We start from the raw sequence: 19,119 nt of genomic DNA, 5'->3' as shown, positions 1-19,119 counted from the left end.
TATATATATATATATCTTAACATTTAAAGACATGCGTTGCTCGTGATTTGGCTACGAAAAACTGGATGTTGTGTCTCACTGTAAAGGCATCGCTGCATGCCGTCTGCACATGGTGAAATCAGCATTTTATGGCCACAACAAAGGGCATTATAATTGATCAAAACCAACGTGCTTAGGCCGCAGGAAGAAATCAAAACAAGCCTTTTTCTGCACGGAAACGACTGGCCTCCAAGAAAGGACATTTCTTTGTTTGGATATGTTTAGCCGTCGGTGGATTTTCCCAGCCGTTTCTATGCGAACGCGAGATCAGTAGCCTAAGTTGCGCCTGACAAAAATATCCCTTGGAAACTGCAAGTCTGTCAAGCCACAATCAAACAGTCCTCACGGAATTTAATGTACTCGGCTTTTTACGTAGTCTTTTGTTTTCCTTTCTTTCTGGTCTCCCACAACACTGACCAAGCCGGGTTGTAAGCCCTCTCGCGCTGGCCTGGAAGAGGGCTTGAGAAGCGAAAGGGAGGACGGAGAAAGGCACTGGTACGTATGTGTGTATTATCAACGGTGTTTCATTAAAACAAGTATTAGCGAGCAAAGTAGACCGTGTCACCTACGTGACAGTTTTCAGCCGTTTAAGAATCCTATAAATAAAATATCTTTAAATAAGAAGTGGAGTACAGAAGGGAAATTGTGTATAAATACAAGCGAGTGCTGTCTATTGTGCAGGCAGCGCCTTGGTTGCATTTAAAACGGATTTATCTTGCACTCTTATAATCTCAGAATGTTATAAATTGGCAGACTATTTTCACACGTGATGTGCACCTTGTTAGTTGTATGTTCTATGTAACGCAGTAGAATACACCAACGACATGTAACGTAGATGAGTCGCGCTAATTTATTATAACTACATACTCTGATTTAAATACGTGAGGAAATGTCACGTACAGTTGAGTGTGTAATCTCTGTTGCAGCATTACACAGACTGCTGAGACGCTCATATGAACGCAGTTCTGAACCATGACATCCGCGTTACGTAGCTTTCTTAGGCTATGCTGGGCCTAGGCTTTTGGAGTGAAATCTTTTAGCAGTTGCTTTCTTTAGGGTTCAGAACTTCAGATGTGTATTTTGCTTGAAGAGTGTGCCGTGGGATGTCTTTATTTTGCCATACACATACAACCACAGCAGTGTTTGATGTATGATCAAGCCATATATTTCTCAGTGTTTAACAACACCGTGGGCTACTACAGCAAGTCAGATCATCAGGTTTTGTCTTGGTGTGTCAGTTGAAGGTGAGTCTAAACAGCTGGTAGACTCGGATATTATGTAGTACCAATCAAACTGCATTGTCACTAGCACCCACTTGCACTGCACCTGACCTGCCTGGGGATCGCATAGTTTGAGGTCTGTAGCCACGCAGGGTCTGTATTTGAGTTTTTAAGTCTGCAACACCAGATATAGCATCAGGATTCACCAACAAAACATTTCCTGTGTGTGGTACTGTACCACTAAAACATTTTTCAAGTTAGGAGTAATATGCATGCTGTTGAGTGCATTGTCCAGGAATAGCTCTAGAAAAACACCATTTTGAATAGCCACTAATAAAAAAAAGAAAGTTTTATTGTATTTGTTACAGCACTAATTAAGATAAATGATGAATAAAGATTTTTTTTTATACTGTATTCTGCATTCTTCTCTTATTTATAACAATGCACTAACCTAAATATGTGCGTTTGTGTTTTGATGCAATGTGGGAACAAGAACTGTTGTCAAAGTAATCTTGTTTCATATTATTTTCATTTTTTTTTTTTAGCAAGTTCAATAAATGATCACCGAATACATTCTTTGAAAATGTTAAAATGTCACCCATGTAGTTGTCTAATGTATAATATTGTCTAATATACATATTAATACTGGTTTCCAACAACTGCATACAGTATGTGACAATGCCCTTAGATAACAGTTCACCAAAAAATGAACATTCTGTGAGAACTTTTGGTTTTGTGGAACACACTAGGTGAATTTAAGAATATTCTGCCCACTCTTTTCAGTATAATGAAAGTGAATGAGGACTAGGGCCATCAAGATACAGAATGGCAAAAAAAGCATCATGAAAGTAGCCCAACATCTTAAATTTCGGTCTGTTTTTCAAATGTATCATTTGGCTTTAGGAGACATGGAATATTGCCCATCACATTGGCCACTTATGATGCTTTTGTGGTGTTTTTTGTCATTTCTGAAGCTTGAAAGCTCCAGTCCACATTCACTGTAATTGCACGGAAACGGCAATCAACTACATTATTTAAAAATTCCCCCTTTGCATTTCATGGATAAAAGACAGCCATATGGGTTTGGAATGACAAATAAGTGATGAGATGATGGAATTGTGGGTGTGCTGTTGTATTGGAAATAATACAGAGATGGCTAAAGAAAGAAATCATTAAATGCTGGACATGGTAATATTCTATTCACCAGTGCTTATTTGTTTAAATGTGCTTACTATTAGATCATGCTCTAAAAATACTTTGAAAATGAAGGTTTGAACCTAACTGCTAAGTTCTACAGTTCAGTGTAGAGGAAGTAATTGCCTTTACTGTTATTTCAGATTTTCTGTATTTTTTATATTGTGCCTTAATATTTTATATGTAATATTGTGTAATCACGCATACAACCTGATCCATATCTACAACCAGAATATCATGGAAACCTGAATGAATGAATGAACAACCACATAGTTATGAACCACACAGAATGATTAGATACCACCTAGTAACACCCTGACAACGGTTAGGAATTGAGAGTTGAACTGGCAAGCACCAGTGACATTTTATTCAGATAATGACATTTTGTAAAATTTGTCATTAATATGGTGTTTGCTGTAAGTATTTGGGAGCCTTGGTATATTATTTTTTATAGTATATGTTAACATTTACTTGAACTTTGTGATGTGAAGTGACTAGTTCAGACAACAGAAGACTTCACTCCGGCAAATGAACTAATCAGGAATTTCCTAAGTCTTTAAAAAGCAGCACTAGCACTAAGGATAATAGTGGATTAATTACATGCTGGAATTATTGCTTATGTCTGCTGTGTGAGAAAGCACCATTATTAAATGGCCAACCCACATATTGTATTCAAAAAACTTCTGAGTGGTGTTTTGGAAATCGGGCAACTCTCAAAAACTAAACACAAATAACCAAAAACTATCGAGCAGTATATGTTTAAATTCGAAGTACATAGTGAAACCAAGTGTAAATAGATTGTAAATTATGATTGTGAAGGACTGTGAAGTTAACTATTCTAACTAGTTTCTTAGTATTTACATAGTTGTGTAGGTTTGCTAGCATAGGAATTGATCCATATTAATCTCATAATGCTAGAAATCCATAATAAGAACTTGATTAAAATTTGCTTTATATTTTGATTAGAATTTTTTTTTTATAAATGTTTGTTTGGAACAATATTTAAGCATTATTGAAGAAACATATTGAAATGTATTAATGTATAATGTTAGGTACATTAAGGGGTTTAGTGTTTAATGTAGGGTTATACTGTGTGAATCGAGTAACATCTTAATATCTGTGGGAATTCATAAAGTAGTTTTCTTAAAATTCTTTGAAATTTGCCTTTTGGGCAAACAAAGCACATAATTTTGCTGGTAATTGGTTTGTTCTTTCTCCCTTTCTTTCTCATTTAGGCTAGCCCCAATTCCTGCTTCTGCCTTCGCATCTTCATGTCTCCTCTATTAACTCTTATTAGTACCCTCTAATATGGGCAAAACATACAAGCAGTTTTCTTGACCTGAAAGGATGATTGAAACATCAGAACTAAAATCTCAATTGTAAATCAAATACAGGCCCCTGACATCAATATTTTATGGACACGTTTTAAAGAGTCTGCCTCTGTCAACCTTTGGGGCATGGCAAGATGAATGCCTGTGTGCAATGATGATGGCTAAAAAGCAAGAATCCCGAATGCCTATCTACAACCTCGTTGTTGTTGGCCTGTCGGGGACTGAGAAGGAGAAAGGGCAATGTGGAGTTGGTAAATCATGCCTTAGTAACCGCTTTGTCCGTCCTAGTGCGGACGACTTCCATCTTGATCACACTTCTGTGCTAAGTACCAGTGACTTTGGTGGCCGGGTTGTCAACAATGACCATTTCCTGTTCTGGGGAGAGGTGGGGAGAGTTTTGGAAGATGGTGCAGACTGCAGGATGCATGTGGTTGAGCAGACCGAATTCATTGATGACCAGACGTTCCAGCCCCATCGCAGCACAGCCTTACAACCCTACATCAAAAGAGCTGCCTCCACCAAACTGGCTTCTGCTGAAAAACTCATGTACTTCTGCACTGATCAGTTGGGACTCGAGCAAGACTTCGAACAGAAGCAAATGCCCGAAGGCAAATTGCAGGTGGATGGCTTTCTCCTTTGTGTTGATGTCAGTCGTGGTATGAACCGCAACTTTGATGATCAAATGAAATTTGTCACCAACTTGTACAATCACTTAAGCAAGACAAAAAAGCCTATTGTGCTAGTTCTCACTAAGTGTGATGAGGGTGTGGAGCGATACATCAAGGACTCTCATACCTTTGCCATTACAAAAAAGAACCTGCAGGTTGTTGAGACGTCGGCACGGTCCAGTGTCAATGTTGACTTGGCTTTCCTTACCTTGATACAGCTCATTGATAAGGGAAAAGGTAAGCCCAAGATCATACCTTACTTTGAGGCATTGAAACACCAGAGTCAACTAATTGCTTCTGCAAAAGACCGCTATGAGTGGTTAGTAAACCACATTGTGAAGAATCACAATGAAACATGGCCCAATATTAGCCGACGAATGCAGACTTCACCTGAATACAAGGAGTATGTATTTTTAGAAGGTACGGGTAAGGCTAAGAAGCTGTTTCAACAGCATATTCACCGGCTAAAACAGGAACACATTGAAAGGCGTCGTAAAGCATACTTGAGTGCTCTTCCACTCGCCTTGAGTAGCTTAGCTTCTGAGTTGGATGAAATTGAGCATTTGAGCTGGTCTGGGGTCCAGAAGGTCCTTGAATCTAAAAAAGACTTTGATCATTGGTTTGTGGTACTGGACGATGCACCATGGGAGGACACGCCGCATCTTGACAATATGGAGGATGAGCGTATCCCCTTTGATGTTCTAGACACCACGGCTGCTGAAATAATCTTTGATGCACACCTTGAACACTTGCGCAATGAATGCAAGCGTGCCCAGATGCGTCATGAGTTCAAAGCAAAATTAGCATCTTCACCTTTCATTACCCCTGGCAAACCTTGGGAGGAGGCCCGAAGCTTCATCATGAATGAAGACTTCTACCAGTGGCTTGAGGAGCCAGAATATTTGGACATTTATAACCGGCATCAGAAAGCAATCATAGACAGGGCAAAAGAGGATTTTCAGGAGCTTCTGCTGGAGTACTCTGAGCTCTTCTATGAGCTTGAGGTAGATGCCAAACCTAGTAAAGAAAAGATGGGAGCAATTCAAGAAGTGTTAGGTGAAGAACAACGCTTCAAGGCCCTTCAGAAATTACAAGCTGAAAGGGATGCTTTAGTGCTGAAACACATCCATTTTGTGTATCACCCTACGAAGGAAACATGTCCGAACTGCCCACACTGTGTTGACAACAAAATTGAGCAAATACTAGCTTCGTGCTTTCCTGCACAATACCCTTCTTTTGGAAAGTCCAATATTTTTGATGGAAAGGTAGATAGGATCAATCTTGTTATACTGGGCAAAGATAGTCTTGCTAGAGAATTAGTCAATGAGATTCGGGCATTGTGTACCAATGATGATCATTATATGCTTGAAGGTAGAATGTATGAGCTTGTCCTTCGGCCCATTGAGGGTAATGTTAGACTTCCTGTTAATTCATTTAATACATCCACATTTACTCCCCACGGATGCCTGTGTCTGTACAATTCAAAAGAGTCCTTGTCATATGTTGTAGAAAGTATTGAGAAGTTGCGAGAGTCCACGCTTGGCAGAAGGGACAACCATATGGCTCCGCTTCCCCTGTCACTCTTATTAGTAACCAAAAGAGGTGTTGGAGGACTGGGTGACATTGGTGGTGAGACTGCTCAAGCATTAATCTCACAAGGTCAGCAGGTAGCCATAAAACTACAGTGTAACTACCTGGAACCTGCCTCCCCTGGCACTGGCTATGGGCGAAATGTGAATGAAAAGCAGATCAATCAGGTCTTGAAGGTTCTACTTGAAACAAGGAGGACTTCTACATTTCGTAGCTGTTCTCCACCTGCACCTCCACTGCCTCCATGTATTCGAGAGTTACAGCAGGATCAGAGTCCAGAGGCTGAATTGCGTATTGTCATGTGCCTAATGTGTGGAGACTCCTATGACATTGATCAAATTCTTGCACCATTCCTGCTTCCACAGCATTGCAAGCCGACCTCTCCTCAGACAAGTGGCACTTCAGTGCTGCTAGAACAAACAATTAGTGGTCATAAGCATACAATTGAACTGTCTCTAATGTCATACCACGCTTCTTTTGCCACTCGTAAGAGTCGGCTGGTGCATGGCTACATCGCTGTATACTCTGCTAGCCGCAAGGCTTCTTTTGAAACCCTGTGTGCCTTTTTGTGTGAGGTTCAGGACATTGTCCCAGTTCAGCTGCTTGCAGTGGAGGAAACCCAGACTGAGCTTCTGGATTCTGAGACTGCTCATGGGTTGTTAGTCCAAGGTGAAGAACTGGCCCGTGAACTTGAGGGACGGTTTTGCAGTATTGTCTGTGGCCCTGGAGGAGTTGTTGGAGGACTACAAAAACTAGACCTGTTGGAACAATTTTTCACAGAGGTATTAGAAAAGAGAACTATTGTTGAGGCCAGCCATATGTATGAAAACGTTGCAGAAGCCAGTAGCACAAATGAGAATGTGTATTCACCACACTGTGGCTCCCCAAGCCCTGTCACAATGCTGTTAGATTCTGAGGAAGACATGGAAGCTTCCCCGCCTTACCATGATGGAACACTCACCTCTCATGGTGGATTCAAACTGCCTGACCTGGACTCAGGTGACACATTCTCTGTGATCTCTGACCTTAGCACCTTTGAGAACAAGCTAAATAATAAAGTTCCTCCTCAAGTAAGACCCAAACCAAGTGTCACATTTGACCTTAGAAAATCAAATTTTAATCCGTACGTGGATGCAGTCAGCCATCGGCGTTCCCTTACATCCAATGTGACGTGGCCTCTAGGAGGAGATTATGATCCTTCTGACTATGCTGAGCCAATGGATGCTGTCTCTAAACCACGCCCCAGCTATGAGGATAGCATATATTCTGTGCCACATGACAGCACACAGGGCAAAATTATTACCATCCGCAATTCCAATCGGATCCACTCTAATGGAGGAGGCAATGGTTCAGACAGTGAAGGGGATGGCAGCTCATTGGAGAGACGTCGCAAGTTCTCTGCAGCAAGGGTGAAGCCACGGCTGTACCGTGATCGTTCCAAACGTCTGGGGAAGTTCAGCAGTTTCCGCACTAGTTTTTCCATTGGTAGTGATGATGAGATTGGCACACTCTCAAGGTCAAAAGATGATGATGTTTCAGGGCTGAAGGCCAATGAAGAAGGAGAAGATCCCAAAAAGAGGAACATACTGAAAAGTCTTCGCCGACCAGGCAAAGTAAGATTTATTTGTTTACTTATTTTACATGGCATTTAAAAAAGTATGCTTATCTGTTTTTAACATTGTGATATTTAATTTAATTGCTGTTATTGGAGTCAAAACAATGCTAATTGTCTTGTATAATTGTCAAATAATCTGTATTTGTCTTGCTGGCAGAAAACAAGACCAAAGCCTCGTCATTCTATCTCTAAGCCTTTGGAGAGTAACTACTTTGGGGTGCCTCTGGTGAATGTGGTTTCCCTTGAACGACTTATTCCAGTTTTCATTGACAAGTGTATTCGTTACATTGAAGCCACAGGTAAATTTGCTGCTGCTGTTTCACCATCACACTCACCCCATAAGAGTTGTGCTTAGGGAACCATATAAGCTTATCATTATCGCAGTTTCCAGTTAAAATTAGATGCTTAATGGCCTGTAGCTGTCATAAATCACACCACAGCATAGTTTTGCACAAAACTTTTTTTTCTGACTGGGTTTCAGTTATGGTCTGACAATGAAGATTGTAGAACCATATTAATATGAATTTAATAACTTTTTACTTTTAGCATTTTTAATAGCCGCAAACACAGTATATTAGACCTGAATGTAGTAGCAGTTTGTAGAATTATCTTCGACACTTTAACAAGTACTCTGGCAGTGATTAGTATTTAAAGTCTTAAAATGCTTAAAATGAGTCCTAGTAAGATGTACCTCAAAATAATCTTGTTAAAAAAACTCTCTCTTAGGTTTGACAACAGAGGGTATCTACAGGGTAAGTGGGAATAAAGCGGAGATAGAGAGCATGCAGAGGCAGTTTGAACAGGGTAAGTTCAGAAGGAATGCAATAAAATTGTTGTGGGTACAGTATGATGGTGGTTGCCTTATGGTGTTAAGGCATGTATTGTTACATATAATATGTATAAGTGCATGTCGACAGTTAGGGGTGGGTGATGTACCGGTAGACACGATTAACCGGTAGAGATTTTGGTCTGTTGTCTCTATTGTGATTACACGCACATGCAACGTGGACACGAAAACTTATCGTTTGCAGGCGTTTTTTAGCATTGCGGTTTAGAAACAAGTGATTATAAGCCGTTGAAACGCAATCAGCAGCGAAAAAGAAATAATGTTGTAATATGTGTGTGCTGTCTGAGAGACTGTTTCTGAGTGCTGTCAGAGAGGCGCGCGCACGTGAAGACGGTGCTCATAGAGCACGGCCATTGGTGCCCTCCGGATTGCCCCCATCCCCCACAGCCGCCCCTTCTTATTGCCCTCCGACCCCACATTTCACCTCCCTTCTGCAGTCCCCGCCACATTCTCCCCCGCAGAGCCCACACACGGCCCCTGCAGAATCACAAACACTGTGAGATGGGGAAAATCACGTGGCCGTTATTTAGTGAACTATACACACACAAACACTTGCACACACACACTTGCAATGCATGCTTACACATCTACATACAAGCTCTGCACACACATCTAAATGCTTCTAAAACATGTAGCTTGTTTAGGTCAGTGTTGTATGTAAAAATAGTTCTGAGCTCTCAGTACTCACATCTGAGATGCTCGGTCCTGCTCCTGGAAATCCACCATCCTGCAGAATTTAGTTCCAACCTGTTCTAACACACGTCTATGATTTTTAATGTACCACAAAACCTTGACTATCTGGTTCAGGGTTGTATCTAAACTCTTTGTAGGACTACGCACCCTAATGTACAGTTATTAACACATATCACACAAAAAAATGAAGGTCTGCACTTATGAACTCTTGAAAATTCTTTTTAAAGTGTGTAACCAACAAAGACTCCAATCACCATGTCAGCGCTGCCCTTCATGTAGTTTATTACAGAAGGGGGTGGTGTTATTTTCTAGAGAGTGAATATAGATGTTCTAATCAAGAAGGATACAAATGGTTTTTCATTTTACAACAGAACCTGCTCTCTTTCTCTCCTGCTCTCTCTCTTTAAGTCTTTTTATGGATCTGTGGTATAGAGGACACTATAGTCATGAAAACCATGAAGCACTTACTCGTCGTTCAGCCTTTCATCCTAAAAACATTTTGGGAGAATAATAGAATTAACTTCACTTTTCTCTTTCTCGCTCTCTTTTATCTTTATTTCAAGATGAATGAAATCACTTTAGCTGCAACCATATTTGCCACTTTGTGTTCCACTCTACCATTATTGGTTTCTACCCCATGCCTATTTTAAGTTATACGAACTTTAAATGTACCATGGATTTTGGAGGATGTTTTTATTCCTTGCTTCAAAGACTTGAAGTTCTGACACCTGATAGGCTAGAAGGTGATGTTGACGAGGATTTGCTTTGCTTTGTGTCTCCTGTGGATCTTTGCTCATAAATTCACCTAATGGGAGCATACGTGCCCTTTCTTTGAAGGCTGGGATTTAAATGGCAGCGATATCACGTGGTTTTAGGGAATGCACTTCCAGTTAGCGCTTGTGTGGGGCTCAAGATCACTGAGACTGCAGATTTACTCTGACTCAGAATCAGCAACTCAAACCCCTCACACTTTAATTTTGGACTCAAGTTTTAAATAATACATGTTGAAGACCTTTTACTGATGCCCAGTTTGACTGTTTTACAAACTCCATTGTTTTTACTTAATAATAATCTAAAGCACTTTTTTGTCTTTTTATATAGACCTGTATTGTGAACTGCGACACTGAATAATGATTGGTTCACATTTTTGCCATCGGATTTAAAAGATCAATGGACCTTTTCAAGGTGAATGTAGAGAGGTCACACAGATTAAGCCTAATCCTGGACTCAAGTTCACTCTTGATGATTCTACATTCGTTAGTATGTCTTTTGTCCTCTATTAGTACGTTTTTGGACCTCTTGTACAGCCTGAATTTTGACTAACATGGACCTTAAATCACCTTAATACATGTTGAAGACCTTTTACTGATGCCCAGTTTGACTGTTTTACAAACTCCATTGTTTTTACTTAATAATAATCTAAAGCACTTTTTTGTCTTTTTATATAGACCTGTATTGTGAACTGCGACACTGAATAATGATTGGTTCACATTTTTGCCATCGGATTTAAAAGATCAATGGACCTTTTCAAGGTGAATGTAGAGAGGTCACACAGATTAAGCCTAATCCTGGACTCAAGTTCACTCTTGATGATTCTACATTCGTTAGTATGTCTTTTGTCCTCTATTAGTACGTTTTTGGACCTCTTGTACAGCCTGAATTTTGACTAACATGGACCTTAAATCCCCTTTTTTTTTTTCATTGTTATCTCCCTGTAACTGGATTGGAATGACGTGATTGACCTCTTCTGCTTCTGCCATCTCCATGTTCTGTCTAAACTCTTCTGGACAAATCCATGATGTATAAAGAGACAAAGATTAATCGAATGTGTAGATTTATGTATATTACCTTATTTTTTCTCTTAAACCACAAAGCTTCTGATGTGAAGGAAATTATTCCTAAACGTATTTTGCTTGAAATGCCACTTCCTATTTCTATCCAGTCAAGGTAGAAAAGCTGAAGTACCAAAGTAGTGCAATGTGGCTGATGAGGGTTCAACACCAGTTGTACATATTTTGATGACGGGTTGGGGATGAGTGTGTCAGATTCAACTCAAATACTTGACAGATATGGCAAATCTTTAATGATTAGACAACGCTTTCGTTCATGATCCTCTTCATTCTGTGTATCTGCTGCTTTTCTACCAGGCTGAACAAAACTGAAAGAATCCCAACTCTAATTGAAGTGTAATATTTTCCGTTCGTGTCGAGATTTCCAGCAAACTGCTTGAAAACTCTACAATTAGCAACTAGTCCAGATGTTGATACAGCCATCTCGGTGTTATACTTGTAAGAATGCAATTTCTCTTCATGCTAATGTGGTTAGTCACGAAAATGATGGGTAACTGTGATGGTTATCATAATGGTTAAAGATCTGAGGCCCTTTAAGAGTGCCACAAAAAATGTTCTGTTAAGTAGAAGTGATGTAGAAGTAGAACTTCTTTGGATTTTACTTTTGTTTTTTTTTTCCTCCTAAAAGTCTGAGTATGAGAACTTGTTTATTCTCTGTCTGTTGTTGCATTGTGTTAAAGCCAGAGTAAATACTGGCAAAAAAAAAAAAAAAGGAAGAAGGAGAAGCCCTGATTAGTTATGATGGTGCAACATTAGGAGTCATTTAAACAATCAAAATGTGTGAAAATGTACCTCACAACACATGAACTGCTGAATTTACTAATAAACTGTCCTTATAAACTGCTAAGAGAGCATTAGTCAAAATTCTGGGTGGCATGTGACACTTTGAAGCTATGTATTTCATGATCATTTTCAATATAAACGCGTGAAATTTCTCACTCTAAATATTGTAATTTTATCGAATTTATCAGAGTGTTTGAGATTTTAAAAAAAGCCTTTACAGAATCTTTTATATAATTTTAAGTAAATAATAATAATAATAGGCCTATTACTGTAATCAGAAAGAATCTGCTCCAAATCAGTTGTGTTGTCTGAATGCAAGTTACATCAAGGGTCAGTCCATAATAATTCAACAACTCTTGCTCTTTGTAAATGAATGTTCTGCTACCCTCTTGTGGCCATAAGTTGATCAGCAGGTATGTTTAATAAATATATGAGCGCATGAAAAAACACATGTAGAACAGCCCAGTTACATGACTGCAAATGTAAATTAAAGAGAAAACCTGTTCATAGCGATCTGATTTTTGGATGTGGGCTAGTTTGTGGGAGAAGCGTCTAGACTCTTGACCACTTTAACGCACACACACCTACCACTTTGTTTCATCCTCTTCCTGGTGCCTTTAGTTTCTATTAATTAGCAGCGCAGCTCTTTCTGCCGTGAGTAGTTGGTTTATTTCCTTTCATGTTGGAAAGAAACAACCTTTATGTTATGCTTTTAAAAAAGTTTGAGAGAGAAAAGGATTGTGGCCTTTTCATGTGGCTCACATGGTATCGTCTGTACCGCTCAAATGAAGGACTTTTCAGAATTACTGTAGTGGTGGCCTGGTTTGTGTGTTAGAAGTGCAAAACACACTGCCTTTTAGTTGACCGTAATTGAACTTGTTTCTTTCATATATGAACAAAAAAAAAGTCTTGGTGCTTAATCTCTTGCTTCTTATTTAGGCCCTTTTTTTAATGGTGTTAGGCTAGTATAGTAATGTGCATGACACGATCTATACAGGGAGGTTTTTTGCTGTTTCAGTATTTCAGAATATGAGTCTGATTAAAAATATGTATTTAATTATGATGGAAAAAACAGCTAAATGATCCTGTGATGAAGGAGGGTCAGGAGGGCTTTAAATGAGTGAGAATGAACAATAAATCAATTTTGTTACATGTATGATGTTGTCAAATTTTTTTGTATTTCTCATCGAGTTTCCTTTAGATAGTGAGCAACATGCTATATCAGTAGATTGAATATGTCAATAATACTGGTTCTATAGTGCTGTTCAAATGTTTGGGGTAGATAAGACATACATTCGCTTTTGCTCACCAAGGCTAGATTTAATTGATAAAAAGAAATAAAAAAATACAGTAAAAACTGTAATATTGTGGAATATCACAATTTATAATTACGTTTTCCTATTTAAAGATATATTTAAATATATTTTATATATTCTTTGGAAAAAAAAATCTTACTGACCCTAAACTTTTGAATGATATTATATTTATCTAAATGGATGATGTCATTGTATATTTTTAAACCTACTGTAGTATTAAAAAAAGAGATCATGAAAACACATTTCTCTGATTATCTGCCCTTACAGTAATACCTATCTTTAAGATTTATAATCATCACATACAAAGCTATACAGTATATAGTCAGAATTAAATGTTAGTAAATGATGTCTGTTATGATGGGCTAACCTAGGTTGTTAGACTAGACTTAGACTCCACTCTAGAGGTTTGAGGTTTCCAGATTTATTCATGGAACCAAAAGTCTCAGAATCTGAGCATAGGCTGAATTTCAATCCAGAGAACTCAGATGGGGCTGAACTAATGTAATTTATTCCCGTTTATCTTAATGTTCTTAACTTGTCAAATAAAACTGAATTGTTTTCTCATTTAAATGACTGGAATTTCTAAATACCTTATTTAAATTGTAATGTAGTGATACAAAAACAACAGCATTAATTTGATAACATTTAATTTTCTATGAAAAACAAATCAAGAGCATTAAGGCTGATACCTGTGTGCAAACAGGTGGTGAAGTCATGGGCGGTTGTCACAGGACATGTGCAGGTTCTTTAGTTACAGTAATTCTGCAGCTCAAAGATACTGCAGGGTTTGTGGCAACACTGCTCCACAATGCCTCTCTTCCTTATCAGCTCGGCATGATCTTTAAATGCAAAGTCAGCCACCTCAGTTTCCTGGGCAGATTTTGGAGGAAGGAAACCTGGAAAAATGCAACAATAGAGAAAATCCTGACATTAGTCTAGTTTTATATTGTTTTATAGCGTACAACAGGGCCAAATTTAAATTAAATGTTAGTAAATGATGTCTGTTATGATGGGCTAACCTAGGTTGTTAGACTAGACTTAGACTCCACTCTAGAGGTTTGAGGTTTCCAGATTTATTCATGGAACCAAAAGTCTCAGAATCTGAGCATAGGCTGAATTTCAATCCAGAGAACTCAGATGGGGCTGAACTAATGTAATTTATTCCCGTTTATCTTAATGTTCTTAACTTGTCAAATAAAACTGAATTGTTTTCTCATTTAAATGACTGGAATTTCTAAATACCTTATTTAAATTGTAATGTAGTGATACAAAAACAACAGCATTAATTTGATAACATTTAATTTTCTATGAAAAACAAATCAAGAGCATTAAGGCTGATACCTGTGTGCAAACAGGTGGTGAAGTCATGGGCGGTTGTCACAGGACATGTGCAGGTTCTTTAGTTACAGTAATTCTGCAGCTCAAAGATACTGCAGGGTTTGTGGCAACACTGCTCCACAATGCCTCTCTTCCTTATCAGCTCGGCATGATCTTTAAATGCAAAGTCGGCCACCTCAGTTTCCTGGGCAGATTTTGGAGGAAGGAAACCTGGAAAAATACAACAATAGAGAAAATCCTGACATTAGTCTAGTTTTATATTGTTTTATAGTGTACAACAGGGCCAAATTTAATAGTTTCTCTTCTTTGAAGTTCCCCATTCAGTTGGATAAAGAAAAAATGCAGACAATCAGATCATATTCATTGCCACAGGGGTTCAAATCTTTTTGAATTCCCCCCAAAATGTCATGTCTAGCCTTGATGAAACACTATACATGCACTTTTAAAGTTGTTTTACACATTATACATACAGTATTGTTTACATATACACTACCATTCAAAAGTTTCGAGTGAAAGTTTTTTTTTTAGAAATTAATGCTTTTATTCAGCAAGTAGCCTGTGCATTAAATTTATCAAAAGTGACAGTAAAGGCATTTGCTGTTTTTGTTTTTTAAACTTTCTATTCATCAGAGAATCCTGAAAAATGTATTACAGTTACCACAAAAATATCAAGCAGCACAACTCAGTCCAACATTGATAATAATAAGAAATGTTACTTGAGCACCAAATCAGCATATTAGATTCAGCTTTGTCATCACAGGAAAAAAATCACATTTTAAAATATATTAAAAGAGAAAACTGTTACTTTAACCATTACCATTATTTTAGACAACACTCTGGACAATTCATTTTCATGTTCTCTCTCACCTTTCTGCAGGTCATTTAATTAAATAGCTTAATATTATGCAGATCAGCTTTAATCAATATTTCTCACTATAGAAATATTATTACTTCAATATTATTATCTTCATTATGCATTTAAAAGGTGAATAAAACAGACTGTGTACACTACAAAATATTCAATGAATTAATTACTTTGAATTAAGTTGAATATCTTTGCAGTCTCTATAGTATTATTAGTATCCTAGCAACTCTTCCCATATTAACGCACTATTCTACAAAGCTCATCTAATAGAAACATAGTCTTCCTTACCCAGAAGAGGTTCAACATCTCTCTTGGGGTTATAGAAGAAGCCTGTTGGACCACAGACCAGGTAGAGGGCATCAACCAGATGAGAGCCACACAGGTGCTGCGGGGCCCCTGCGTTAGCGTTCACACTGGAGACGGTCAACAGGAACAACAGAGCACCAGCCTGAAGCCACACTGTCATGGTCACGCTGACAGAAAGACAGATATATGCACTTTTACTGATAAAACATCTACATGTAACACCAGTTGCAATAGCATTATCTGTTGATTTACCATCCTGCTGTTCACTTACCTGTTCTTGAAGCAGAGGACGAGGAATGGTAGAGAAGGTAGACGAGAGAAGGTTTGGGACGAACAGCATTTGCTTCTCATTTTTATACATGTGTTTTGGTGGGTTGTGCAGTCTTTGCCTGAATCAGCGGAAAACAAATCTTGTGCGCAAACACACTTTGACACTTAAGTGACTGTCCCATTACACATGCCACATTAGCTGTGTTTGCCCAACCAATTGACATTAACTCCTGAGTGCTACTATGCTCATGAAAGACAAACACATTCTGGTGCTCACGCAGGTTTAGTAGCCTGTGCTGACAATCTCAAGTGGGTTTTGGTTAATTGTTAATAACTGTTGAGGACAGAAGTTTACACAGAATGGCCTGATCATGGATCTGCTAGAAGGTGACAGCTGGTGGATTTTCTTTGTAAAGCTTGTGAGTGAAACAGCAGAGTGTCTCCGGGTATCTCACTCTAGAGGAAATGGGATTAGATGTCTCATTAGTCATTAGTAATGTTTGTGACGTCCTCTCTGTGACATTTTCTAGCAATGAAGATTTGTGTGTGGTTATTCATAATGTAATGGCCATGTTTTGAAAGATTTTATGGCAAATTACCACACTTTCATAATGTTCTACCCTCTATTCTCCAATCTAAAAAAAAGGTTCTTTAATGGTTCTTTACATGTAGCAACAGTTCTATTTAGAACCTTATCAGCCGGAAGAACCATTTTTGCCTAAATGATTCTTTGTTTTAGAGTTTAGGTTTCTTTAATCCTGCCTCTTTGTTTTTCAAGTCTGTAACTGTCAAAGCACCTCATTACTGATTTTCTGGAGTTTAGCCATAAAACTGCAACAATATTTGATATTTAGCAGTAATGAGAATGTGAAGCTGGTTTACTGAAATATATATGAACATTAGTGCTGAACTCCATGACTTTTGGCATATAAATATATAGTATATAAATCCATGATAACAGAGAAAAATACAGTTGTATGGGGGAAATAGAGTGCTTTTTATTACATTACAAGTCTGTATTCTACTTCCCTGAATGCAGTCCATTAAAAATTATTTTTTAGGGTTACAAGCACCATGTTTGAAGAGCTCACCTCTGAAGACATGCAATTTAACATCTCTGAAGGATTTAAGGTTAGAAGACATAAAACAAAAACATTACAATTAGAGCTACAAAATCATTTAAACACATTTCAGACACGATACTGTTAGTCTGTATCAAATAAATACAAAACTGCAAAATATTTTACTTAAAAACAGTGAAATATAATTATACATATCATACATAATAGTTTGTATATTTGATTATTGCTTTTGCATAGGCAGTGTATTATTACATCTAGAAATGGAGCCTAATTAATCCTGGGTTTGCACACATAAAATCATTTCCAATCATTACAGTTAACAATTCATTGTAATTAACATTACAATGAATACATCCCTTCTATCTTAACTATGATGTTGCCTCGGGGAAACACCCCCATTTTCTGCAGCCCAATTTCTTCATTTTGCAAGTACATGATGCATATAAGATTAGCATTGGATGGTTTATAATAAAGAGAACATTTTGATGAATTTTTGGTCACATTATACACTTGCAGTCATTCTAAAATTATTTAAATTATTTGTATGTTAAGAGGAATTGCTTAAATGGTTTGTTACCAAGAAGCAACATTGGCAGAAGTTAGTTGTTAGTATTCTAACATTAGCATATTAATTATTATTTAGATTCATTGTTGCAACATCACTGTACCCACAAATGTCACCCCAGAATATATGTTGTAACATTGTTTTCATAATGCATAAAATAGGGACTTAACATTCATCGACCTCATAAATAACGTTATTAAAGTTATAAAAAAAACATTCATCCCATTTCTATTAATGTAAGGCATAAAAAGCTCATGCAGCTCAGTTCTGCAGTTAGTAAATTAGTAAATTAACAGTGTTATATTCAAGCATTATATAATCTTACATTTCCTTTATATTCAAAATACATGTAAACTCATTGTTTGTAGTTTGACTTGACTTTGTTATATGTTAGACCACCCTGTGTCTTACGTCTTTCACACAGCTGCAGCTTTTTTCCGTCTGTACTCCATCATCCAGCAGAACAGAAGTGGCATCTAGAGATAAAACACATTCATACAAGCTGATATAACAACAGTTGGTTCAACAAGACAGATGTTTTACCTGCGTCCTCCCGATAAAAAGAACATGGAATTAGTGTGTTCATTCTCTTCACATAAGAAACATGAAAGCCACATTTGGCCTTAAAAATATTTTTTTCAAAGCTGTATTTCATTGGATTCACGACTATTACATATTTATTTCTGACTTTTAATAAGCCAACATAATATCACCAGTAAATTATACAGAAAAAGGGCAAATGAATTGTGAAGGAAATGCAAGTAACTGTGACTTAAGGATATTGTGTGTCTTATTTTCACTTTTCTGATGTTACACTTACCCTTTATTTCAGAGATTTCTTTCTCTGCATTTCCCTTTACAGTTTGAGCTTGTTTTCTGTCCACCATGTCAGTCCTCACTTGTCCTAGAGTCCTGAGGAGACACATGGTGTCAAACGCTGCTTCCCCTCCCTCCGACAGCAGCTCCAACACCTTCGTACACACATCACAAATGTATTAGTCTTCGCTCACTGACACCAGCATTCAGTTCTGGGAATGAGTCTTTAAGATTAGTGCATAAAATTCAAACATTCAAATGCACATGTACTTAAGCTCACTCAAGTTTTCCTCCAAGAACAGCAGGTAGATGCTGAGGTCATCATAACGGCGAGTGGTAGGCTGCAAATCCAGCACGTGACCGAAAGCAGGCAGCAGGTGGTATGGACGGAGGAACTGAGCGCGCTGGTGCTGACAAGCAGGTTGGAAGGCAGCGTAAACCACGGCCGGTACTAACAGTAAATACACCACCAGTAATGTACACATGGAGACTTTTAATAAAAATAATTGCAGTAACAGTATCAGTTATGTAATCTAAAACATAAAACAGGATTAGGAAACAATTTCCAAATCAATCAACCAAGCAAGCAAGCAAAACTGACAGACAGACAAATAAATAAATTACATCTCATTGAATTATAACTATAAATATAAATAAACAAATATATTACATCTCATTGAACTATAACTATGAATATGGCACAAGATATGTTGAGGAAGCTGAGGGTGCCA

General features: G+C 37.9%; 2 protein-coding genes across 3 annotated transcripts; one reads left to right on the top strand and one right to left on the bottom strand.

The window, feature by feature from the left end:
- The first annotated feature begins 37 nt into the window (after positions 1-37).
- LOC107661244 (rho GTPase-activating protein 35-like) lies at positions 38-8,616 on the top strand. The gene is made up of 4 exons (XM_016450745.1): positions 38-538; positions 3,689-7,655; positions 7,815-7,956; positions 8,384-8,616. The coding sequence occupies exons 2-4, from the start codon at positions 3,936-3,938 to the stop codon at positions 8,614-8,616; spliced, it is 4,095 nt and encodes a 1,364-aa protein (XP_016306231.1). The 5' UTR covers positions 38-538; positions 3,689-3,935.
- Positions 8,617-13,826: 5,210 nt separating this feature from the next.
- Positions 13,827-15,976, bottom strand: LOC107661260 (insulin). Of its 2 annotated transcripts, none has more exons than XM_016450760.1 (3): positions 15,927-15,976; positions 15,638-15,822; positions 13,827-14,042 (listed from the first exon to the last, which is right to left on the bottom strand). In XM_016450760.1, the coding sequence occupies exons 2-3, from the start codon at positions 15,813-15,815 to the stop codon at positions 13,894-13,896; spliced, it is 327 nt and encodes a 108-aa protein (XP_016306246.1). In that variant the 5' UTR covers positions 15,816-15,822; positions 15,927-15,976; the 3' UTR covers positions 13,827-13,893. The 2 variants fall into 2 exon arrangements, with proteins under 2 accessions (XP_016306246.1, XP_016306245.1); XM_016450759.1 differs by lacking the exon at positions 13,827-14,042 and adding an exon at positions 14,479-14,694.
- Positions 15,977-19,119: the final 3,143 nt, after the last annotated feature.

The sequence above is a fragment of the Sinocyclocheilus anshuiensis genome, unplaced genomic scaffold (genome assembly GCF_001515605.1).
Source record: "Sinocyclocheilus anshuiensis isolate Anshui unplaced genomic scaffold, SAMN03320099.WGS_v1.1 scaffold1365, whole genome shotgun sequence".
Lineage (NCBI taxonomy): Eukaryota > Metazoa > Chordata > Actinopteri > Cypriniformes > Cyprinidae > Sinocyclocheilus > Sinocyclocheilus anshuiensis.
The sequence above is the reverse complement of the archived record's forward strand: the minus strand, read 5'-3'. Positions and strand labels throughout refer to the sequence as shown.

Coding starts and splice junctions, on each gene's coding strand:
- LOC107661260 (XM_016450760.1), bottom strand. CDS start 15,815: ATGACAGTGTGGCTTCAGGCTGGTGCTCTGTTGTTCCTGTTGACCGTC. Junction 14,043..15,637: donor AGATGTTGAACCTCTTCTGG/GTAAGGAAGACT, acceptor GCATTTTTCCAG/GTTTCCTTCCTCCAAAATCT.
- LOC107661244 (XM_016450745.1), top strand. CDS start 3,936: ATGATGATGGCTAAAAAGCAAGAATCCCGAATGCCTATCTACAACCTC. Junction 7,656..7,814: donor GTCTTCGCCGACCAGGCAAA/GTAAGATTTATT, acceptor TCTTGCTGGCAG/AAAACAAGACCAAAGCCTCG. Junction 7,957..8,383: donor TCGTTACATTGAAGCCACAG/GTAAATTTGCTG, acceptor ACTCTCTCTTAG/GTTTGACAACAGAGGGTATC.